The following is a 24,165-nucleotide window of genomic DNA, read 5'->3' as shown; positions in this document are numbered from 1 at the left end:
TGGTTCGTCTCTTGGTTCACATCATCGGTTTGTGTGTGGGCACAGGTGAAACTAAAGATGCAGTTCTTGGACTTTTGTTTTAAAAGCACAGGTTAGCTGTTCAGGACCATGTTTGTGTTTTAGTTAAAAAGAAAATAGCCAAATCCCACTATAAAGAAGATTTTTGCCTCTTTGTTTTTTGCCTAGAGGTTTGCTGGCAGACAGCTCTTCCTGCTGAAGCTTCGCATTACCTCCGTGGCTAGTGGTATTCCCACACCTTAAATCCATCACTGTGTAAAAAACGAGAGATTTCGCCTGCTGAACAAAACGCATTGTAGATGAATCCATTCCAGAGATTTGCTTTGTAGATTCTATTCCAACATCCAATCGTACTCTTTCACTCAAGAATATGGCAGAGTGCCTTGTAAGGTTTTGTTTTCTTCAGGAGATTTTAAATGACCCTGTTTGAAAAGTGTGCCCATGCCAGCTTGCTGTCTCAGGAGTGAGGTTGGCTCGTTCTGGACCTAGTGAGAATTTGTGGGAAATGGGCAGGAACTGTGGAGGCTGGTTGTGTGCTGGCACTCAGATTTGGTAAGGGCGTTCGGAAGGTGATGGGTAACCCATGTGGGTGTTCAGCTAGTTGCTGAACTTAACCCGGAGAGGGGCAGGAATTATCCCAAATCATCTGCAAACCATCCCAGGAAGAGGTGCGCTGGGGGTGGGGGTGGTGCCATGAACAACAGTTCGAATCTTAGTTAAGTGACGGGAACTCTTTTTCTGGCTTCGTAATTTAATTTTCCTGCTTGCAGCTAGAACTTCGAATGTGTGGGTTTGTGGTGTTCATTTGTTTTCTTTCTTTTTTCAGGTCGGATTAAGGAAAGGTGATATCTTGCTTCTTTTTGTAAGTAGCATCTCATTTTGCAAGAAGTAAACCATGCAGCCACCGCCCCAGGCGGCCCCTTCTGGACTGGTTGGACCACCTCCCGTGGGAAACCCTCGAACCGTGTTTTGGCCCAACAGCCCGTATAGAAAACGGACACCCACCAGCACCCCGGTGCCTCCTGTCACGTGCCCCCTGCAGCCGGTGACAGACCCTTTTGCCTTCAGTAGGCAGGTGACCCAAGACACATCCCTGGACACTGTGCCCAGAAGCAGCCTGCCTTTCGTGCCAGGCTGCTCCCCTCCTCCGGGGCTGCCTCCACACGCTTCTCTGGCTACACCTCACACAAGCGCCGGGGGCCCTCAGGGACCATGCCAGCCTGTGCCGGGCCCTTTCCTGCAGCCTGGAGTGGACGGTAGCCATTTCGCCCGTGTGGTGACCCCTCCAGGGCCCCCAGGGACTGAGATGAGCCGAAGTGCAGAGATGGGGTCTAGCTCAACGTCCAATGGTGCTGCCCCGCCGAATCCTCAGTACATTCCAGGAGTGGGTTCTGAAGGCCCTCGTGGAGCAGCGCCTGGGCCCGCCAGACCCCTTGGCAGGCAGAACCCTCAGGATGGGGCCGGGCCCCCAGCCTTGGCCTCTTTCTTCCCTCAGCCACCTCTACCAGCACCAGATTCATGGGTGCCGGTCCAGGGGAGCCCACGGCCTGTGGGCCCGCAGTTCTTGTCCTGCCCCGAAGGACCTGGCCACAGCGCAGTGCCCCGGGCTCCTGGGCTCTCTCATTTCCTCCCTCAGCCCAGCGGGCACCAGGGTCCTAGCCAGGAGCAGCAGTGTCACCCCCTGGCTCTTGTGCCAGGACCCTTGGCCGGGGATGAGAGGGATGAGACCACCTCTCTTCACAGTGGGGGCCACTTGGCCAGTCACTTTGATCCTGAGAACACTTTCAGGCAGAGCCCCCGAGTGGGCCCGGCTTGGGCAAATCAGAGCTTTAGGCAGACTCCAGAAGAGCAGCACATGCAGTGCCCCCCAGGAACGGGGGGTACACGCGCCAGGTGTCCCCCAGGTGGGGAAATGGAAAACGAGGAGGACCTTTCTGTGAAGAAAGCCAGCTCGGGGGCGTCGTCTGCCTCCGAAGGCCCCAGGCCCGGCCCCCCTCCGGCACACTTGGGTCCCCACGGTGACACCACACAGACGCTAGAGAACCTTCAGCCCTACTTTCCTCAGTGTGACCAGCCCAGCACGGGGCAGGCGGCTGTAGAGGTGTGGGGGGGCGTGGCAGGCCCCCAGTGTGAGAACGTCGAGAACCTGGAATTCATCCAGAACCAGGAAGTTCTGCCAAGTGAAACCCTAAATGACCCGTTCCGGTATGGGGCTCTTCCTGGCGTCGGGGCTCCAAACTGGGAGACCCCTGAGGCTGCCCTGCAGCCTGCGAGACCTGATAGCGGGTCATCCAGCGGCAAAGGTCACTGGGGGCTCCTGAACGCGGCCAGACCCCAGGAGTTAGCGGGCACCTTTATTCAGCAGGAAGTTGGAAAACCTGAGGAGGAAGCTTCTGGCAATTTCTTTAAGCAAATTGATTCTTCCCCTGTGGGTGGTGAGACAGAGGAGACTCTCAGGAGCCAAAACCGTGGCCACAGCCAAGGTCTGTCCCAGCCCTTAACCCCCAGTCCCCCGAAGCCCACAGGGATATTTCAGACAAGCGCCAACAGTTCCTTTGAGCCAGTGAAATCCCACTTGATTGTGGTGAAGCCAGTTGAGTCGGACCGTGCCAACGTGGTGGGCGAAGTGAGGGGCAGCCATGGCTGTCAGAAGAAGCGGAGACCAACGGCTGTCCCACCCGACGCTTCCCCTGGCAATTTGGAGCAGCCACCTGACAACATGGAGACCCTCTTCACCCCCCTCAGCACTGCTGCAGAAGCTGGGGGGCTGCCTGCCAATACTGTACTCACGACACCTGAGAAGAGGTCTTCAGCCAGAACCCAGGGACCTATGAAGTGTGAGAGCCCAGCTACCACCTTGTGGGCTCAAAGTGAGCTTCCCGATTTGGGGGGAAGTGTCCTTCTGGCCCCAGCTGCCCCTGCACTTTGTGTTCCTGTCAGAGCGCAGGCCTCAGAAGTCATCCAGCCCCCCGACGAGGGGGGCTGTGGACCACTGTCCCAGATGCCAGGATGCGGGTCCCCTATCCGGAGCGGAGATGGCATTGGTGCCTCGGAAAACTTGGAGAACCCTCCCAAGATGGGCGAGGAGGAGGCCTTCCAGTCTCAGGCGAGTTCCGGTTACGCCAGTCTGCTCCCCTCCCCGCCCACGGGCCCCCTGCACTGCCAGCTGGCCTTGGCGGCCCAGCCCATTCACTTTCCCTCATCGAATGCTCACGAGAAGACTGTGCCCCAGCGCGAGCCTCTGGTTGGGGACAGGCTTGCTCTCAGCAGCGAGGCTCTGGGCAGTGAGTCTGGAGAAGGAGCCCCCGTGTTGGCAATTCCATCGCATGGCCTTGTCAACCCGCCCCTGTCCAGCAGTCTCCCCCAGAGTGTTTGCTTACAAGCTGCTAGTCCTGAAACACTTGCTAATCAACCTGCCAATCTGCTGGTCCAACCACCAGCTCTTCCAGTGAACCAGGGAAACCGCGCCACCGAGACTCTGCCTCCCACTGGGGCCTCCGGGGTGGTGTTGGTGCTACCCGCACCTAACCCCTCCAGCAGCCTCGACGAAACTTCCGGAGCCCTAGACTTCACTATACCGAGGACTCTGGGCCCTCCTGACAGCTCAGCTGCTGCTCAGCAGACCCTCACCGGTCATCCCAGACCACCTGGACCTGGGGCACCTAACCCAGACCATTTCTACCAGCAGGTGACGAAGGCACCTCAGGGCCAGAAGGGCCCGGAAAGAGTCCAACCAGAGTCAGGGTCTCTGCAGCAATCACCTCCGGCCCCCCAAGTGCCCAGAACGGCGTTGCCGGAATCTTCTGGCTCAGGAAGCCCACTGGCACCGGGCCAGACTCATGATGCTACCACCCAACCACCAGCAAGTCCTGCACCGGCCGACACTGGTCAGCAGCCTTGGCCGCCTCAGTCCTCCGGCACGTCTGTCACCTCAGCCAGCTCCAACCAGGCAGCTGGGCCATCAGATCTGCAGTGGCCACGTCCCCTGCCCCCAGACTTGTCTTCCTATTACTACTATAGGTCCCTGTATGACACGTATCCGGCTCAGTACCCTTCAGCATACCCGCTGGAGCCTGGGGCAGCACCTCGTTATTACCAGGTAGAGTCTCCTCTCCCGTCTCTGCTCTGGACTGTGGGTGTCCTCCTCGGGCATGCTCTTTGGCAGTAGTGCTCCTGGGTAGTGGGTGTGCTCCACCCTCAGAGGGACGTACACAGTATGGTTAGTCACGTGATCAGATTCCTTGCGCTCTGCGTAGCCTTGCTGTGACCCCCACCTACATCCTGTAGAACCAGGGTTTTACATGGTGTCCTTTGGCAAACTTGATGAGGCCTTGTGCCGCCTTCAGGTGTTTTGGCAGCTGACAGCCAGCGCCGGAGGCATCAAGAGCTGCTTCAGAATGAAAGCATGTAGGGAGCAGAGGCAGGTTGGAGGTGGTGCCTGCATGAAGCAGTGAAGGGTGACACTAGCTCCTCACAGCCTCACAAGCTTGGGTGATGCCAACACTTGGAAACATTGGTCCCAAGGGACACGTGTGTGGGCTTTGGCCTTTAATCCCGCTGGTGCCGAGAGCAGTGTGGTGTGAAGGCCAAGGACCGCTGTCGGACTGTCCAGCACCTCCTATGGAGCCCCTTACCAACCCACAGCCATCCTATAGTACACAGTAGAGCTACCGCATGGGTTTCCCCACAGGATGTCAGGTGTGTTTGAACTGTTGAACTTGTGGTTAGCAGTCCAACACTTACTAACCCACTGTGCCACCAGGGATCCTTAGCCTAGAGGTGTTGGAGTAGCTGCCTAGATGCGCTGGACGGCACTCGTCATCGTGGGCTGAGCTGTGGGGTGGCTGGCCTGCTCTGGGGCTGTCAGTGCCCCTGGCCCGTGTGCGGGAGCAGACACCACATCTGGTGCTCAGCCTCAGGTTTTCTCTGTCACAGGGGGGACCACGAGCACAGGAGAGATCCTCACCCTGTGTTACCCCTGCCAGCAGCCCCGAGTCTGCGTTCTGCCTTGTCTCCCTGTCACTAATGTCCCCAGCAGAGGTCAGGAACGAGGGCAGCCAATGTTCTAGGAGCAGTTGGCGCCCGAGGTTTAGCCTAAGCTCCTGCCTCTCCTGGAGACAGTTGAGGTGGCTCACGAGTGGGTAATGGAGATGGGCGTGGGGGCGGGCACTGCCACAGGACAGCCAGGCCCTGTGTCCCTTGTCTCAGAGAAGCAGAGTGGGGCCCTGGGCATGACCTGACACCCTAGGGTGGGGGTCAGAGGCATCCTGAGCTGGTAACCTGCTGTCTCTTAGCCAGTCACTGTGGGAAGTGTTCTGTGTTCGTGACGGGCCCCCCCAGTCTGGCTCTGTACAGAACGAGGCTTCTGGTGGTCCAAGCCAGAGCAGCCCGCAGCAGAACTTGATGTTACCAAATCTGACTCCAGCAGGATGCCTACAGCTTGTACAGGCCCTATGACAACGCTGCTGCGCCTGCCTACCCTGACAGCTACCGCTGCCCTGAGCCCGAGCGGCCCAGCTCACGAGCAAGCCACTGCTCCGACCGACCAGCACCCAGGTTGGAGCTCTGCACCTGGCGGTGTCTCTTGCGATATATATATAGTGTGTGTGTGTGTGTGTGTGTGTGTGTGTGTGTGTGTGTGTGTGTGTGTATGTATGGGCACATGTGCACATGCATCTCTGGAAGGCGGAGGACTTTTGGGGGTGAAAATTCTGTCTTTGTTAAATGCAGGTGGTCTTTGACTTAGGATGGGGTTTTGTTCTAATGATTCCATTCTAAGTCCTTCTAATATAAATTGAATACTTTTTTTTTCCCCATTATCATTGCCTTTTTTCTTAGATGTTATTTATCTTTTTGCATTATTACTGCCTTTTTTTTTCCTCTGGTGGTATTAAGTGCCATTGAGTAGGTTCCAACTCGTAATGACCCCGCATAGGGTTTACGAGGAGCGGCTGATGAGTTTGAACCCCCGACCTTTCTGTTGAAACCCACCTTGTGGCCCAGGGCTTTATCCCACAGCACAGCCCCAGGACTGCTCGTAGATTTGAGCTGTTGACCTGGCGACTAAGCGGGCCGCTGCGTAACCAGGAACGCTTTTCTTCTAGGTCAGGGCTGGGGGACGTCTGGCCCTGAAATTCAATACATTTAGGAGGTTTTTTTCATAGCAACATACATTTCTATTAAGTGATGGTATCAGTTCTAAGTGACCCTTGCTCTAGCTGGTACTTACGTTGTTGAGTGGTACTTCTTTTCCTGGCTGCTGTCTTTTTAAATCCGATCTTTGGGGCTTGGTAACATTACCTACAGTCTTAGATTTGAATACCTATATCCGTGTTACCAGGGAACGGTATAAGTTAGGAAGCGGCTGGAGAGGCACGGAGTCTTTGCCGCTCGGTTCTTGTGCTGTCAGTGTGGCAGGTTCCGGACAGGCCCTGCCCATCGGTGCCCATCGGGCCTCCAGTCCACTCCTGGGAAGGGGGTCGGCTTCTCCTGCCCCCTGAATGATGAGCTGGGTTTGGGTTTAGGTTTTCCTCGGGCGGCCCCACCTGTACCTGCTGTAGCCAGGTCACCATGCCTGTGCTCCTGGACAGGTGTGTAGGCAGGTGTCCGTGCTGAGGCCTCACCTGCCCCACGTACGCTGCTCCAATGATTCCACTCCTGGGTCTGAGTGTCTTCCCTGAGAGGTTTTACCTGTGTCAGAATGCAGACAGCCCCAGGGAGAGCGGGGGTCCTGCGGGCCAGTGAGTGGGAAGTGATGAGACACTTCCGGAGCTCTGGGTGGCCCTGCGGTAGTGAGAGGTGGTCTGGCCCAAGGGACTGACTTGGGGTCATGACCAGGTTCTGGGGACTCTCTGCCGCCCCTGCTCTCCTGGCGTGTCGGTGAGCTGCCCCTTCCCCGGTGCCCGGGGTGGGTGGACTCAGTCTTCAATGCAGAGCTGTACCAGCCTGGTTTTGAGTTACCTCGGGTTTTCTCAGAGCCCAGCAGTGGTCACACATGGGTGATTGCACTGTGCAGCCAGAACCTCCAGCTCATCCCTCCAGCCCCCTGCTCACGGGGAGGGCTAGGCAGGGGGGCATGAGTAGAAGCAAGTCTTATAAACCAATGTTGTCTAAATTAGAAATGCCGCAAATCTTCCCCTTGGTCAGCTGAGCTCTGTCTAGTGGTTGCTGGTGGGTGATGGTGGGCTCCAGGACACGGGGCTGCAACCCCCAGCCTCCCAGGACCCTTTCCTGAGGGCCACTCTACTGAGCCCACGTGTGGCCTCGGTGCTGCCCCCGTCGTGTCTTCTGAAGGGCGAGGGCTGGGGCGTCGAGGCTGTTGTCTTGTGTGGGCTTACCAGCCCTTTGCATATTTCCAGGCAGGGTTACCAGGACGGGGGTTATCACCCCAAAGGCGGATGGAGCAGTCAGAGCGACTACTATGCCAATTACTACTCAGGCCAGTACGACTACGGAGGTAGGTCAGGGAGGGAACCGCAGGCCCGCAGCCGTGAACGCCAAAGTGTTGCTCCTGCGTGTGCCTCTGTAATCTGCTCTTCCGTCGTTTGTGATGCCAGGCCACTGGGACCGCTACCACTATGGTTCAGGGACGTCTAGGTTCAGGGACGCCGGCCCCTATGACCGGAACTACTGGTACGATGCTGAATACACGCCCTACCGGAAAGAGCCATATGCATATGGCGACAGGTGGGTAAATAGACCCCTGTGAGGAACCAAGAACTGATGCTGTTCTGAGAGGAACGGCCGTCGGGGAGAAGGGCCTGGCTCTCATGTACCTGGGGCCGGGCTGGGTTAACGTGGTAGGTGCTCTAAAGAAAGGCTTTACTTCAGGTATTGACACCCCCCGTCTCTGCTTCTGCTCCGGGCATCCTCTAGGCTCGAGCGGGACGGTGAACCCTGGAGGTACGACCCCCGCTTCATGTCCAGCTTTGAGGAGGGTCCGGAGCTGCACCGTGACCCCTGTGGGGACGAGGGGGACCGGCGCAGCGTCCACAGCGAGCTCTCAGCGCAGAGCCTGCACAGCCGCCGAAGCAGCAGTTTCAGCTCCCACTCGCAGCAGGTCAGCACTCGGGGGCCAAGGCCTCCAGGGTGCGTGGGGAGGCTGTGTGGAACAGGCCTGCTTATTGGAAGGCCCTGTAGGACAGACAGACAGCCACCATCCTCGCTCAGTTCCCACACAGCGCCCCTATAGGACAGACAGACACCCCTATAGGACACAGTAGAACCCCATAGGTTCCTAAAGCTGCCAGTCTTTATAGGAGCATATTACTTCATTCTTCTCCCAAGGAGCTACTGGTGGATCCTAGCCACTGACCTTTCGTTTTGCAGCTGAGCGCTTGACCCTTGTGCCCCCAGGAGCTCTCCTTGTTACTGGGGTGGTGGCTGTGCGCCAGCAGCTCGGTGCCACCTGACAACGGCCCCATGTAGGGGACATCCGAGGCTGTCCGTCTTTCTCCCACTGCTCCAGCACTCTCTCCTGGATGCTGTGGTTCTGAGAATGTTGGTAGGGTGTTGTCGTGGGTTATGTGTGTCCAGGTAGAGCCCACCAGTGCAGCGTGGCAAGCAGAGGAAGCTGTCTGCTGCTGTGATGCTGAGTGACCACCGAGGCCTCACCGGGGCACTGGGCAGATGGGGGAGTGTATACTTCAATTCATCCCGGTGCTCCTGGGCTTCACAGTGAGCTCAGGTTTAACTGTACTCCTTTGTTTGATGTTTTTAAGAGTCAGATTTACCGAAATCACAATATGCCTATCAGCTCCTATGATGCCCCAGCTCCGCCAGGCGATGACGGTTACGACACTTACGGAGACAATTTCAACGGCGGGCAGGGCTTCCCTGAGTACGGCTACCCTGCGGGCACCAGCTGGCCCATTGTGGACCCAGGTGGGTGTAGACGGGGACGCCAGGTCCCGTGAGGGGACGGGCTGGAGGCCCTGGCCATTGAGTCCACTCCAACTCAGTGACCCTGTGTAGCATTCCCGATGTGATCAGTCTTAAAAAAACTTTGTGTTGTGAATTGAGTGACAGTTTCCAGAGCAGATCCTGTCTTGAAATTCAGCAGTTCACACAGTGCGTTTCATTGCAGTGTGATCCCCACTGCCACCACCCCCCCCACCCCCCGCAGCGGGATATCTCTGCTCCGCTTTCTCCCTCTGATTCTGGTTCTCATTCCGCCTCTCTGCACACTTCTCAACTTTGTCCTCCGGTCAATGCTGCCCTTTGGACCTTGAATTGTTTACCGTCTATGGTGTGCGTTCCTCACTGCTGCTGCCCGCCCGCCACAGGGGGAGTTCAGTCCCAGACTGAGGCTGTAACTGTCTGTGTGAGTGGACAGTCTTCTCTTTCCTGAGGAGCAGCTGGTGGGTTTGAACTGATGGAGCCCAGTGCTGTGCAGCCCAGTGCCTGACCCACAGTACCACCAGGGCTTGGTCCATAGTTGTTAAGGTCGTTTAGAATCAGTGACTTGTAATTCAAAGGCAGTTCATTATAATGAGCTCAGCTGACTGCTGGGCAACTTGGTGTTGTGGGCGTCTTGGACACCCCAAGCCATCTGCCTAGTTCAGAAGCGTCAGTTGATTGTTTGCCAACTTCATCATAGCTCTATCAAGACCCAGTTCCCCCGAGAAGTTCTCAGTGCCCCACGTCTGTGCAAGGTTCGGTCCTGGAGGGCAGCTCATCGAGGTGATTCCAAATCTGCCTTCGGAGGGACAGCCAGCACTGGTTGAAGTGCACAGCATGGAGGTAACAAAGCTGGGGGCTGCCCCGCTCTCCCGCGTCCCCGGCCCTCTGTGGGCCTGGTGACTGGTCGTTCTCTAGTTAGGAGACACTTGTCCTCCCAGGAGCCTCCCTGTGTGGCTGACCCTTGTGTGGGCCTAGTCATCCATTTTCACTCCTGCCTTGGGCACTGGGCAGGGAGCCTCTGCATGTCCGTCTATCTGTGCTCCCCAAGACACCACACTGAGGACTGGCAGACAGACTGCCGGGGCTGCAGCCCAGCCCCCACACTAAGTGGACTTCAGGATGTTTGGAGGAAAAATGGGTCTCACTGCTTAAAGCTTAGAAGCACTGCTCTCCCATTATGACCGCTGCGTCTTTGTGTGCAGTCCAGAGTCCTGCTGTCTTCACAGGGTCGAGGAGGGCGGGTGAGGGAAGCGGTTGTTCTCCGACTGCTCCCCTGTCTACAGCACCTGCTCTGATGACCCCCTCCCCCCAATGCCTTACAGACGCTGCTACAGCACAGCCCGGAGCAAGAGGAGATGCGTGCCTTCCCGGGCCCACTTGGCAAGTATGTGCCCACCCGGGGGCTCTTGACGTCTGTAGGCGCGAGGTGGCCGCTGCAGGGCGTGGCCTTGGGTGCAGGTACTGTCGGGCACTGAAGGCTTGTTCTCTTTGCAGAGACGACACCCATAAAGTGGATGTTATTAATTTTGCACAGAACAAAGCTACAAAGTGTTTCCAGAACGAAAGTATCATTGACAAAGGGTCCGCCAGCCTCCTTTGGAATTTGATCATTCTCTTGTGCAGACAGAACGGGGTACGTCGCTCTTGGTGTCTAATAGGTCTGTGGGCTGGGGAGCCCCTGCCCTCCTGAGGGAGCTGTGCACGGTTGGCCCCCGGGAAGGAGCTCCCAGCATGCCCTGGGGAGCGGGGCCGTGCACATCCTGACTGTCACCTCACCCATTGGCCCCACCCCTGCAGACCGTGGTAGGGACCGACATCGCTGAACTCTTAATGCACGACCACAAGACCTCGTGGCTTCCTGGAAAGTCGCCTAACGAGGCAAACCTGATCGATTTTACAAGCGAGGCTGTGGAGCAGCAGGAGGAGGAGGCTGGGGAGGCCCAGCTCGCGTTCCTCACCGACAGCCAGGGGGCCGGGACCAGCAGTCTGGACAAAGAAACGGAACGCTTCCGAGAACTGCTGCTGTACGGCCGCAAGAAGGTAAGGGCGGCCTCCGGAGCGCTGCGGCTTCTGTGCGCTGCGGTTGCAGGCTGGCTGCCTGGACCCTGGCTCCAGTGGACGCTGGCTGTGCAGAGAGGGCCTGTGGTGTGCGACTTTCATGCTGGGTGTGGGCTGGGAGTTGGGACGCTGACCTGGATGTGGAGAGGGTGTTTGAAGATTGGGCATCGAGGGCTCAGCTTGTGGAGACCTGGGGAGCCATGACAGGTGTGCACCCTGATGGGGCACACTCGTGGGGGTACCTGGGAGTCCGGGGACAGTTGGTGCAGCGGTGCCAAGATGGGGTGCACAGGAGGAGGGCGTCGAGGGGGTTAAAGCTGAGGTGTCTGTGTGGTTGTTCTGAATGACGGATATTGGATGGGCCCAGAATCCCTAATCCACGAAGAAAGTTTGTATTTGATGAACAGGCACTTTAAATGCTGATGTTGACAGCTAATTCAGCTGCTGTAACAAGGTCTCTCCTGCTTAGTCCGAAGTCCCACGTTCGCACTGTTGTGTGGGATGAAGATGTTTAGTCTGAAGTCCCACATTCACAGTGTTGTGTGGGATGAAGATGTTTAGTCCGAAGTCCCTCCTGCAGGTCCTGCCATGCTCAGCGGGGACCCGCAGAGTCCAGGGGCCACTCCAAGGTGGGGTTCAGGCAATAGGGATCTGGGGACTGCGCTAAGCTGAGGTCTCGCTGATGCAGAGCAGCGGCTGACCTGAGCTGGGGGTTCGCTGATGGGGAACTGGAGAGCCTTCCAGAGCTGGGGTCTGAACCCATGTCCTGGTCTCTGTGCTGGAAACATACATGTGCAAAAACCCACAGCCAAAGCCTGATTCTCCTTCACTCTATGGACCACAAGGTCAGTGGTTCAGACTCACCAGTTCCTCCTTGGAAACCTTTCCAGGTCTCTGTGGGTCAGAACCGACTGGAAGGAAGTGCTGTCGTGTGTGGTTGGGTCCTGGCTCCCTTGGTGTCAGGACCTCAGCTAACTTGATACATGAGCTGCTCTGAGCAGCCCGCCTGCATGCCTACCCCTATACCTACCGGATGTTTTTGTAGGATGCATTGGAGTCCGCTATGAAGAACGGCCTGTGGGGCCACGCTCTCCTCTTGGCCAGTAAGATGGACAACCGGACGCATGCCCGAGTTATGACCAGGTAGAGGAGCCCACACCTGAGCGCCCCGACCTTGCATGTGCATGGCCTTCTGTGAGCCTCCCCCTGGCTGTCCGGTTGGCTGGTTTGGAGGATTTCTAACTGCGTGGCTAGTAATGCTTGAGATTTCAGTGCTGTTACCATCCGCTGCTTCAGTAGCTTAAGAGCTGAGATGCCTGAGATTCGCACACTGTCTGGCTACGGTTTTCTGCAGTCGTTCCGTACAGCAGGGGTCGGACCTAGGCTAGCGGAGCCCGAGTTGAGCCTCCTTTGTGTGTATATCTAGATTTGCCAACAGCCTGCCCATTAACGACCCCCTGCAGACGGTTTACCAGCTCCTGTCTGGGCGGATGCCGGCTGCGTCCATGGTGAGTGTCCCCTCTGGTCCCTGGAGGACTTTCCTGCTGCTCCTGTCACCCTACCCACTGTGCTCTCCAAGGGGCGCAGCTGTCCACAGGCTAGGATGCAGGTCTCTATGTCTCCCTGTTGCAGTGTTGTGGTGATGAGAAGTGGGGAGACTGGCGGCCACATCTGGCGATGGTCTTATCCAACTTGAGCAACAACCTGGAGGTGGAGGCCAGGACCATGACCACCATGGGGGACACGCTGGGTAAGGGGCCATGCCACTAGGACCATGATCATCATGGGGGACATGCTGGGTAAGGGGCCAGGCCACTAGGCGTCTGTCTTTCTCTGCCCATGAGCATGCCCAGTGCTGAGACCTGGCCTGGCCTGTCCATCCCCACAGCCTCCAAAGGCCTCTTAGAAGCCGCACATTTCTGCTACCTCATGGCCCAGGCTGGATTCGGGGTTTACACCAAGAAAACAGCCAAACTGGTCCTGATTGGCTCCAACCACAGGTGAGGGGCCGGCATCTCTTCCCTCCTTGTGCATGCCCGCGTGTCTGCTTGTCCGGGCCCACGGCTCCAAGACAGGGCTGGAGGAGTGCCCAGCGTCAGGGACGCCCAGTGTCCACAGTTCTTTGAGCCCCGCTCAATTCTGTCTCTCCACAGTTGGCCGTTCTTAAAGTTCGCCACTAACGAAGCTATTCAGAGAACAGAGGCCTATGAATACGCGCAATCCCTCGGGGCCCACACTTGTTCCCTGCCTCATTTTCAGGTCCGTGTCTGGGCTCTTGAGGAAAGGTGATCGGAAATGCTCGAAAACCAGCCCAGACTGGATCCAAGGCTGTTTAATGTCTTAAATAAATATTAAAAACTTGGCGCACTTAGTTCCAAGTATGATGTGTGCTGAGAGCTGCCCTTGAGTTTATGAAAGAAACCCCTTAGAGCACTGGGTCCGCAGACAGCCTTCTCCGGGGGGGTATGGTGGGTGCGCTCCTGATTTCACACCAGGGGAGTCCCGGTGGTTACATTCAGGGTGCTGCCGGAGGGTTCTTAGAGGCCTCTGGAATGGGGGCTGGCATCACTGTTGGTGGGGAGGGGTCCCTCAGCGGTACCTGGAATTGAAGGGTTCACCACTGACAGCACTGTGGCCAGGTGGGGAGAGCTGGGTCACTAAACTTCTGCTTATGACAGGTGTTCAAGTTCATCTATGCCTGCCGGCTGGCTGACATGGGACTAACCACACAAGCCTTCCACTACTGCGAGGTCATTGCCAAGAGCATCCTGGCGCGGCCCCACGCCCACTCCACCGTGCTCATCGGCCAGCTCATCCAGGTGATCAGTCTACCTCGGGAGGGTCTTGTGGGGTCGGGGGTGGGCGCTGCATCTCTGTAACTTCTCTGAAGCAGTTTAGTCAGCTGGTGGAGAGGTGACAATGAGAGCATTCCTGAGGTGTGACCTGGATGGAGCCTGGCACCCCCATTGCAGTGGTACCAGGGTATGGGGTTCAGGGGTTCTGAGGCTGTACATGTTTACGGGAGCAGACAGCCTCATCTTCTCCTGAGGGGACCGTGGAGTTCAGGGTGCAGTGCTTACCCGACATCTTAGAGAAGGACGGTCCCCTCACGGTGGCTCTGTCAGTGTGTCCTCCTTCCTTTGGGAGTAGCATCACTGTGAGAACGTGGGTCTACGATGATGGCTTTAAAGTCTCTTCTCATAGAAACTTGCAGTCGCATATTAAGTGAGTCCCCCATCCCATCCCCAAACTGTGATTCACACATGTCCAGTGTGTGCTGCTGGCCCACCCACCGCACGCCTAGTCCACCTGCCAGGCAGGGTGGTCAAACAGAGGAATGGAATCGGGGGGCTGGCGAAAGCTCCCCAGGTCTCCCCGGGTCCAGCTGGCAGTGCTGGGTCTGCTGGTGCTGAGAGCTGAGCCTGTAGGATACTGCTCAGGGAGACACTCGTGCTGTCGGCCAAAGGGGACAGTCCTGCTTCTGTGCCCCTGCAGTCCCCTGTGCCCCCTGCCATACCCCACAGAAGCCCAGGCTGAGGGCAGGCCCGTGGCACCTGGTGTCCTTATTGTCTGTGAAGCTGGCAGCGGAAAGCAAGGCCTTCTTTTGGTGTTCGAGCTTCATCGAGGACTCTGTCCATTCCGAGGCTGGTCCACACCACCGTACTAAGTGTACACACTTAACAGAGCAGGTGGCTTGGCCAGGGGAGGGTCCAGTACTGCCCTTGTGATGCAGGCGTGGCGCGGGTCAGTCTGTCGTGAACACTCTCCTCCCAGCTGCTACACAGAGACTTTGAAGGGCACATCCCATGAGCATGCTTCCACAACCTCATCTCTGATTTAACACAGAATTCTGGGGAGGCGCTATAGGATAAGCATTGGACTGCTCATCACAAGGTTGGCGGTTCAAACCCACCAGCTGCTCCTGGGAAACCCTCCTCAGGGTTGCTGTCTGTCAGTCGACCTGGCCTTTGTTCAGGTCACAGGGAATCTGGGGGGTGTTGTTGCGGGGGTCACAGGCTATATTTTCCCCGTGGCTAGGTCGCTTCCCAGTTACGCCTCTTTGATCCTCAACTCAAAGAGAAACCGGAAGAGGAGTCGTTTGTGGAGCCCTCTTGGCTGGTTCAGCTGCAGCAGGTGAAGAAGCAAATAGAGGTAGGGCTGCTGGACACTGGTGGGTCCCTTGTTCCTACTGAGGGTACCAAGCTGCTACGAGTCATGACCGTGGGCTCGTGGGGTGGGGACTCACAGCCGTGTCTCTCCCCAGGAGGGTGGTGGGGCCTGGCAGCAGGATGGAGCCATCCCCACCCAGTGTCCTGGCTCTCCGAGCTCTGAGATGGAGCAGTATGAAGGCCCAGGCCCCAGGCAGCCCGCAGCTCTGGACCTGGGGAACCCACTGCTGACGCTGCCAAGCACGGAGCTGTCTGGACCCAGTGAGCTGCTGCCTTCAGGTGAGCCCCGAGGTCTCAGTGCCTCTTCCTCCTCCCTGTGCTCAGCCCTGGGTGACATTTCGACACTGACCGTCTGCTGGATGTGGCCATATGAAGAGCTCAGGGGCTGTGATGTCAAGAACCGGCATCTTCTAGTCACTAACAAGACTGTCCTTTCCTGTGTCCTTCCAGCTCCGCAAATCCCTCCTTCCAGGGTGCCGATGTTCCCAGTGCCTCCCCCCGGCCCAGTTGAGCCAGGGCCTGTCTGTGTGCCCCCGGACTCCACGCTGGGTTTTCCAGAGCCTGTGTGGTCTGATCCTACAGCGCCGTACCCAGGCCAGCAAGATGAGTCCGGGCGCCAGGACCCAGGTGGGTCTGCAGGCATACCGTGGCTGCCAGAGCCACGTTCAAGGGTGTGCCCAGTGTCATATGTCTCCCTGTAGACCCAAACTGATAGAAATTAGAGCTGGTTGGCTAAGATTCTTGTCAAAGTGGGAACGGCAGCGTTGGTTTTCTGCTTAACACAGCCGTTCAAGGCCAGGTGAGCTTGTGAGCACTGAAGTGAGCCACCGTTACGGGGACAAAAGCGACAGCTACAAGGACAGTCTTTCCCTAGATCCCAAATATTTGTTAGCCTTGATTTCAGAAACTAGCCTGCATTTGTGGGGAGTCTCTTGTGTCATCCTGAAGGACCTGCATCATCACTTCTCTCAACAGGGACCTCATCACGGGAGTCACCCATGAGAAACTCTCACGTGGAGTGGGGAGAAGAGGGTTGTGGTGGAGATGTGGTGGACGTGGTGCCCTCCTCCCACAGTGTGAGTGTGTACTCGCCATTGTTCCTCTAGGGGGTATTCACCCGGTGCCTTCACGCAGTTAGCTAACGAAAGGTTTTCGAAAGCGCCTTCAGTCCTTAACGTGCTGGGAAGTATGTGGTGAAAACCACGCCTGGGGAAGAAGAGGGAAGAGTGAGTTCAGAAAAAGCAGCTCCTCAGCCAAGTTGAAGAGAAAGCCGAGCGTAACAAAACCCTTGGATTCCTTTTCATTTCCCTAAAGCGGGGAAGCTACTCCTGTGTGTGAACGTTTTGTTCTTCACCGGCCTTAAAATCCAGAGCCCCCTGTCAGTCACCTGTGGACTTAGCTTTGCAGCTCTAGTCCTGACTGCAGGGACAGAACATCTTAATCGAGCTGACCTTCTGGAACTTTCTCTCCAGAGGCGACTGCAGTAGTCTGGAGCTTTCCCTGATACCCCGCTAATTCACATGTTCTGGAGGAGAGACATGAGCATGGAACCATCGAAATCCAGGGATCCATGTTCTCTCTTGAATCCGCTCACACCTGCCACTGCACACTGCAGCCCCGCCCAGTCGTTGGACATTGGCTCTTGGCTGGGTGTGAGCAGTCCTTTCCCTAGTCAGACCCCAGAGAAAATGCGAGACCCCAGCCCCACCAGTCCTTCTCTGCATCCCCAGGGATGGGGTTAGGGGCTCCAGGGCGCACCAGGTGACCCTGCCCTGGCCTTCCTGGAACAGGACTACACAAGGCAGCCGCAGAATTCGGTGCCATCCCAGGGGTGGGAGAACACAGACTCACGCGGGACACCAGCTCCAGAGATAAAGAGACCTGTGGAAGTGGTCAAACAACCAAAGAAGGTAAAAGGTGGCCGCATTGCGCTTGGGGTGGGCTGAGGTCTGGTGAACAGGTGCCTGCAGCCTCTCCCTTGACCTCTCCCCAGTTGTTACCTGGGAGTCCTGAGGGCTGCCCGCACAGCAGTGGCGTCTCCTGTCTGCTCAGGCAGCGCTTCGCCCTTTTCAATGGTCCCAGTAACTGCTTTTCCCGTCTTACTTGGTTCCGATAAAGCCAAGGAGACTTCTTGTGGATGAGGGGCCGGGTCCCCCGTTCCTCCTGGGTGTGCACCAGCTGGGTCTGCGCTCTGTTGTAGGGCAGTGGTCACCCGTGTTCCTGAAAGGTGGTGCTGGGCATGAGGCCCCTGAGGCTCGCCCACTGCTAGGTGGTGGTGGTCTGTTGTGCTGGGCGTGAGGTGATGCGCTATTGGTATTGCTCAAGTCCTACCCCCGGTCAGCCGTGCTGTTGGGCATTTTCTCATGTGCTCCCTGGTCATCTGCTGTTACAATCCCAGTGACCTGGAAATAGACCCAGATCCCATGCAGGTCATGCTGGTCGTGAGAGAAAATGTGGTTCTCGAAGCAGGTGTTAGCATGCAGACGGCTGCTGCCTGCCCTGCTGCCGTGATCCACAGCGAGGCAGGGGCTTAGATTTGGGGATGTCCACCTCCCATGCTATTGTAATGTGACGGTGTGGTGGTCTGCTGATTTCTGTGGTTAGAGTGTTGAGTCCTGGTTCTCACGTTGGCTCCCTGGGAAGAAGAGGACAGAAGCCTACCTGCCTGACGACAAAAACAAGTCGGTAAGTGGGTGCTGCAGGGTCCCCGACAGCGCGGGGCACCCAAGGGGGCTGCCTGCCCCGGACGCTGACACGCAGCAGCTGCAACGCCGATGTTTTGAGGTGTCTTCTCCGGGGGAAAGCCTGTAGTTACCTGATTGTAGTTCTGGTTGCCTTCAGTCTACTCCTTTGTGTTTTTTTAAATCTTGGCAGATTGTATGGGATGAAAAGAAAAACCAGTGGGTGAATTTAAATGAACCTGAAGAGGAGGTAAGTTGTCACTTCAGATGTCCAAGTGTCATACTTTCTATAGGACAGACTTGGGCACTTTGGCGCCCCCGTTGGAGACTGCTAACTGGGATGTTTCGGGATGGGGGTGGCGGGTGTACCATGGAGTACATTTCTGAAACTGGCTCTCCCTTTGCAGAAGAAGCCTCCGCCCCCACCTCCAATGGCGTTGGCCCCTCAGGCTGCTCCTCCCGCTCCTGGCGGTCCCCCCAGAGCCACTGTGAATGTATTTTCTAGAAAAGCAGGTAACGAAGTCAAACCCTGAGGAAATAGAGTATGTTTGGAGTCCAGCAGTGAGAGCCTAGGTGTCAGGGCAGTTGGCACATTGGAAAAGGAAGGCTAACCTTGCAAAAAGGAGCCAAGAGGTGAGAAAATTCTAGTCCTGCAGAGCTCTGCACTGTCTTCTGCCAACCAGTCCTAGTGCCGGCCTGACAGGCCCTGAAGTACTGTGGTGTGAGGCAGGACCTTGTCCAGTGGCCTTACCCACCCAGGTCTGCGGTGGCTGACAGGACTCTGATGCGCTATGGGGCGGGCCAGCTGGGCCGGGGGTCACCTGGCCTGCTCTCCTGTGGGATGGCATCAGGCAGGAGCCGCGTGTTGAGGAAGGCCATGTGGGGCCTGAATTTGCCTCCTGTTACCTTCCCCAGCGGGAAGCAGAGCTCGCTACGTCGACGTTTTGAACCCGAGTGGGACCACGCGAGGTGAACCTGCCCTTGCTCCCACAGAGATCTTTGCTCCACTTGCTCCGCTCCCAGTCCCGGCAAAACTGTTTGTCCCAGGCGCAGGTAAGTCTCTGTGACGGCTGCATGACCTGTGACCCTCCTGAGGTCACCCGCCGTCCAGTGCTCTTCTGAAGAGTCCTGTCTTGCTCATTTACGCCTCCTTCTGTAAGTGAAACCCTAGTCCACTTTAGACTGAGCAATAGCTGATGGCCACATATGTCCCGTTCATAGATACCAATGAGCCCCAGCCTGTAGGAGTTGGGGACCCAGGAGGGCAGATGCCAGCCGGGGGGCAGGCCAGGTTGGAGCCCACTTCAGAAACTAAGGTGAGCTGGGAACCTGTCCCCCTCCCACACCAAATAAAGATGACCCCTTCCTTAGTTCTGTAAATAGATGTCCATCATTGTACCAGGCTTCCTGTTGAACACCCACAGCGCTCCCTGTTGGACAAAGTAGAACCGCTCCCCAGGGCCAGCTGCCACCTCGCCCTCTCTCCCTGTCTGTCTGTCTGTCTCTGTAACTTGTGGGCTTGAATCACTGACGTTTGATTAGCAACCCACTGGGCCCTGCGGGCTACTTTGAAAACCCACTATGAAATTTCAAGTTACACCTGTGCTTGTCCCCTAGTTCCTTGTCTCCCTGAAATTGTAGTTGTTGTTAAGTGCTATGTAGTCAGTTCTGACTCGCAGTGACCCTGTATGGGGTTTCTGAAGAGTGGCTGGTGGGTGGGTTTGAACCACTGACCTTGCAGTTAGCAGTCCAGTGCTTACTCTGCCTCACATAGAACCTGAAATACCTAGCTTCAGACTGGTCTTTAGAGTTGGGCAGACTTTGGAGTCCACGTCTGTCTTTCCAAGGGTTGCTGAGTCACATGACCCCTGCCTCTGGGTTCCTCTGGGAAATGGAGCTCTGCGTGAAGCTAAGGCCTTCAGTCAGGACAAGTTACGGCAGGCAGAGCCCAAGGAGCGCTAGTTCTCAGCTGCGTGTGAACGACCTGTCGGTTGTCTGGGCCTGATCACTGCCACGTTTGCGGTTTCTTTTGGCAGACTGTGAATTCTGCTGCACAGCCTCTACACGGCTCCGAGCTGTCGTCTTGCGACACTGACATGTCCCAGGGAGGACAGGTGAGGAGGGGGCCTTCCCAAGCCTCGGTCAGCTGGTCCTTGGTGCTGAGCACTGCTCCTTTTCACAACAGATGGGAAAGGTAGTTTAGGATTTGTCTAGAGCTTGAAACAAAACCACACTTGTTCAGGAGCCTGCGTCCTCCAGGGACCACTGAGGGGATGGGATTTCAGTTTCTATCCTTCCCTCCACACACTGTGTCCTGATGATGCCAGTGCAGGCCCAGGCCACACGAATGACTATTCCTCCGTAAAAGCTGTGTCAGCCTTCTGCTAGCTCTAGCTGCTTCCCTGCGGGATGGATGTCGCGGCGTTTGGCAAGGCTGCCCTCCCTGCCAGGTGGGCGCCCCTGGTGGTGACTGGCCGCCTATGTGTTGTCTTACTGTTTTGTAGCTTTCACGCTGTAGCTCAGTGAGCTCGCTGTCACAGGAAGTGAGCCGGCACTTTGACCAGGTACTGGCGGCTGGCTCTCTCCACTTAATGCCAGAGTTGGCTCTGTCATCTTTGCTTTGGTTTGTGAGCGCTGGCTGTGCCTAATGTGACTAACACCATCCCTGTTGCACTGGGCCCTCACCTAACCACTGGCGTTGTGCTCTCCTGAAGTGTCCCTCTGGTGTCCACTGTCCAGGGCTCCCAGTGGGAGAGGAGGGCTGTGTTTTCTCATCTAGGGAGAGAGACCAGGGACACCAGTCATGGTGGGAAATGACTCAGCAGGGGCTGGGAGGGTCTGGAGGCTGCCCCAGGGACTGGCAGGACAGCTGGGCTCGCCCCCTGCATGGTCCAGCGCTGCTGCATCTCTGGGCCCCGTGCTGGCATTTTCTGCAACCACCTGGTGATGGAAGCCTACACAGGTGTCTTCAGGGTCCTCACAGGGCAAAGGACACCTGGCCTGCCGGTACCACCGCCTTGTTGACCGACTTCCTGTGGTTTGCAGGTACCTGCAGGGGGCCCTCCTGGGGGAGCCGTGACCTTCTACAACCCTGCCCAGTTTGCACAAGTAAGTGAGCGCAGGCTGGCTGGGGTGGCTGGTCACTGCTGCCTGAGCTGTGAGGTCCCCACCCCATTCTGCAGACCTGTCACAGCTGCGGCCAGCCTGCCCCTCCCTGCCCCCTCCTCCCTGAGCCCCTCTCTGATGCCCCCCTCCTCCCTGAGCCTCTTCCTACCCCAACCCCTCCCTCTGTGTACCTCACTCCTTAGACAACCCGCCCCCCTGAGGGTGTCCCTGACTGGACTTTGGGCTCGACCTCTTCGTGTTCTTAGAGTTGAAGGTGGTATCCTGCTTCTGGAGCCACAGTTGTGGGAGAACAGGTCTCGACTCTGTACCTCTCTGGAAGCTGGGGCCTTGTGTGTAGACTGTTCCTTCCAGGCCTGGGCCCTTTGCAGTCTCTTTGCCTGTTGAGAACAGACTCATGGGCGGGTTTGTGGGTACTGAGTAGTGGACACAGGTCTCTGGAGACCTTGGCATTCAGAATGGAAACTTCTCTGCCCCTAACTTCCGGGGACATGTCTTGTTCGCTTCACCGTCCCACCCCCACCCCGTAGGCTCAGCAGTGCCACTCCCCTCTGCCTGCTGCATCGCTTCTCAGGGACACGACATTAGTGGACATTGGTGGCCCTGTCCGGCCCTGTCAGTCAGCTTTTCAGCTTCTGGGGCTGGTGGTCTTCTTCTCCCCTCAGATTCTTGCAGCCCAGCCCCTCAGAGTGTCTGTGGGGGTGGACTCTGAGCCAGTGACCTTTGCAGAGCCCGAGGCTCCGCGGGAATGCCGTGGGGGTGAGCTGCTGCAGGCACGTCACTGCTCGTCTCTTTTCAGATCTCGGCTGTCCCAAGCTCGAGGATGGGGAGGACTGCCCAGAGGAAGCACCTGGCGTTGAACTAGAGTGCAGTGCTGGGTAGCCCAGAAAGACTGATCTCCCCCAAGGGTGAGGCCGGCTGCAGCATAGACACCACTGTAATTCAGAGCCGGGGACGCAGGCCGACGCTCTGAACTACCGTCAGTTCCTTCCCACTTCCTCTCTGATACTGGATGAAAAGAGCCAGTCTCCCACCTGCAAGAATGATTTCAGGATGCCCGTTTTTAATCATCCAAGGACATGCTAAGGCTGTCATCGTAACCGTGGACGGACACCATGTGCAATGAAGCTGGACAGGCCCCTGCTACTAGGTAGAAGTGCCTTCCGTTGCCAGGCTGCCGTCCAAAGCTGCCCGGAGCCCTGCCCTCGCCAGCCCCACCTCGTCTCAGACCAACGAGTGTCTGGCTGGCACGGGGGGCAATGGCCCTGGTACTTGGTCTGCCACCAGAGGTCTGCCTGTCCTGCTTGGCATCCAGCAGAACCACGTGAGCTTGCTTCACTCTTGTTCATCTCAGAGAATACTCTTTTCTCAGTCAGCATCTGAACGACAGTGGGGAGCTTCCCCCCAACACTTGGCGACTGAAGGCACTTGTGAGTGGCAGCAGCCTGTCCACCTTCCCTTCCTGTCCTGTGACCTCATAGGACCCAAGTGATTTCACACCATCAAGGGGGCTGCCTCCGAGCAAAGCGCCCCAGCAGAATCTGCTCCAGAGTGACTGGCAAGCTGGATGGCGGGGAGGGGTCCAGGGCAGCTCTGGCCGCTCTTCAGACCTGCAGCTGCCACATCGTGTAAGGGGCTGCTGATGTCTTGAGGGTAGGGGCTCCAAACCCTTTCTTGACAGACACTCTGGGGTCTCATCTTTGTTTGTGCCCCTGAAGTCCCCACAGCCAGGTCTTCCATAGCTGAGGCAGAATCAACTCTTAGTCCTATACTGCGACCAAGGAGTGTCTAGGGACTCGGAACTTTAGAAGACTCCGGCAACTGTTCTTAAAACTGAAACTTTGGAAATACTTTAGAAATCAGTAGGCCATCATTTCTGTAGGTTCTGGGGTCCCTCCCCCTGCCCACCGAGGAAAGACACGGAGCCAGTGGCTGGCCCCTTCCTCCCTTCTGCTGAGGGTGTCTGCCGTGTGGGCTGTGTGTCCTGTCCCTGCCCAGCATCCTGTGTAGACTGCCAGCCACTTTTGATTCCAGACGCTTCCTCCGAGGCGGGAGCTGCTATATTTCCTAAATGCAGATTGTTAAATAAACTATTTTGCGCTGTCAGCATTTTGGTTTCTTTGGAGCCGGGGGATGGGGGAGTGGAGGGGGGGCCGGGGATGGGAGATGAGTGCTTGCTGGGGGGCCGGGGTTTCCCAGGTGCTCTGTCTAGGGCCCCACCCTCCAGCGGAGCAGGGGCGGGTTTCTGCACTCAAGCCACGGTCCTCCGACCGCCAGGGGCCGCTGCGGCGGGAACGGGACCCCCGGGCCACTCGCCAGCGTCGGTTACCAGGGAGCGCGGAGGCCGGGGCTGCGGGCGGTTCCTGAGGTGGTGGGGGATCGTGAGTTGTGGAGGGGCGCGGGGTTAGGGCCAGGGAGAGGTGTGGTCGTCAGGTGTGCGGAGGTCACGGGCGGAAGGGGCAGGACGCGGGATAGGGTTCTGGACCAGAAAGGGGTGCTGGGTCATGGGGGGGAGCGGGGTGCCGCTGTGGGGGGATGGGGTCACGGCGAGGCGGGGGGCGGGTCTGGGGATGTGGTAGTGACGAGGGCGGAGGGATTCGAGGCGCTCTGGCTCTGGTCCACGACCTCGGGCGTTATTCTCCGCAGTGGTCTCCACCGCGGGTCACGCTTCCGCTTCGCGCGGCCAAGGCCCAAGGTCGCCCTGCTACCAGGCAGGACTGCAACGAGCAGTGGTGCCGGCGCGCAGGTGAGGGATGCGGATGTGCAGGTGAGGAAGGGCAGGCTTGCATTTTGGGGCTCTGGCTGCCCTTCAGTCTTCACCTCGGGAGCCCTAAGTGAGCCTTCCCTATCTGGTAGGTGAGGAGACAGCGCCCCGGATACCCTTGTGTGGGTCCTTCCTGTACCCTCCCTGCCCAGTCCCAGGGAGACCATCAATCACCCTGCCCAGCCGTCCTCTGAAACGTGCCCATGGAATCCTTGCTGTGTGCTCTCCCCTCCCGTGTCTGTAGATGACCTAGCGATCCAGCCATGCAGCTGACCCGGGGCCCTTGGGACCACTCCAGGACAGAGAGGCAGCGCCTGCCACCGGTGGTCCCAGCCCAGGTCTTTCCTACTGTGGCTCACCTGCTGAGCCCTATCTGCAGATCCCTGACACCCCCAAGAGTGGGCCTCGCTGGCAGTCCCCCAGAGAGGCTGGGCAATCCAGACAAGTGACC

The 24,165-nt window shown here is 57.5% G+C and overlaps 1 protein-coding gene across 1 annotated transcript; it reads left to right on the top strand.

The window, feature by feature from the left end:
• Positions 1 to 871: 871 nt before the first annotated feature.
• On the top strand, positions 872 to 24,163 carry SEC16A (SEC16 homolog A (S. cerevisiae)). The gene is made up of 36 exons (XM_006863815.1): positions 872 to 4,117; positions 5,447 to 5,574; positions 7,377 to 7,474; positions 7,575 to 7,704; positions 7,894 to 8,077; positions 8,739 to 8,901; positions 9,617 to 9,759; positions 10,242 to 10,303; positions 10,414 to 10,552; positions 10,717 to 10,959; positions 12,023 to 12,120; positions 12,404 to 12,485; positions 12,610 to 12,727; positions 12,866 to 12,977; positions 13,131 to 13,236; positions 13,656 to 13,796; positions 15,016 to 15,129; positions 15,242 to 15,425; positions 15,597 to 15,773; positions 16,122 to 16,222; positions 17,140 to 17,227; positions 17,347 to 17,440; positions 17,545 to 17,668; positions 17,751 to 17,831; positions 18,021 to 18,077; positions 18,235 to 18,340; positions 18,743 to 18,880; positions 19,049 to 19,143; positions 19,864 to 19,941; positions 20,332 to 20,391; positions 20,873 to 20,935; positions 21,481 to 21,723; positions 22,101 to 22,274; positions 22,432 to 22,578; positions 23,163 to 23,717; positions 23,984 to 24,163. The coding sequence occupies exons 1-36, from the start codon at positions 914 to 916 to the stop codon at positions 24,161 to 24,163; spliced, it is 8,010 nt and encodes a 2,669-aa protein (XP_006863877.1). The 5' UTR covers positions 872 to 913.
• Positions 24,164 to 24,165: the final 2 nt, after the last annotated feature.

Source organism: Chrysochloris asiatica, unplaced genomic scaffold (genome assembly GCF_000296735.1).
Source record: "Chrysochloris asiatica unplaced genomic scaffold, ChrAsi1.0 scaffold00056, whole genome shotgun sequence".
Classification (NCBI taxonomy): domain Eukaryota; kingdom Metazoa; phylum Chordata; class Mammalia; order Afrosoricida; family Chrysochloridae; genus Chrysochloris; species Chrysochloris asiatica.
This window is presented reverse-complemented; position numbering and strand designations above follow the sequence as displayed.

Bases quoted from the DNA above. Each gene is read 5' to 3' on its own strand.
- SEC16A (XM_006863815.1), top strand. From the start codon at position 914: ATGCAGCCACCGCCCCAGGCGGCCCCTTCTGGACTGGTTGGACCACCT. The intron at 10,553-10,716 runs GTACGTCGCTCT...CCACCCCTGCAG, and splicing joins TCTTGTGCAGACAGAACGGG to ACCGTGGTAGGGACCGACAT. The intron at 23,718-23,983 runs GTGAGGAAGGGC...CCAGCCATGCAG, and splicing joins TGAGGGATGCGGATGTGCAG to CTGACCCGGGGCCCTTGGGA.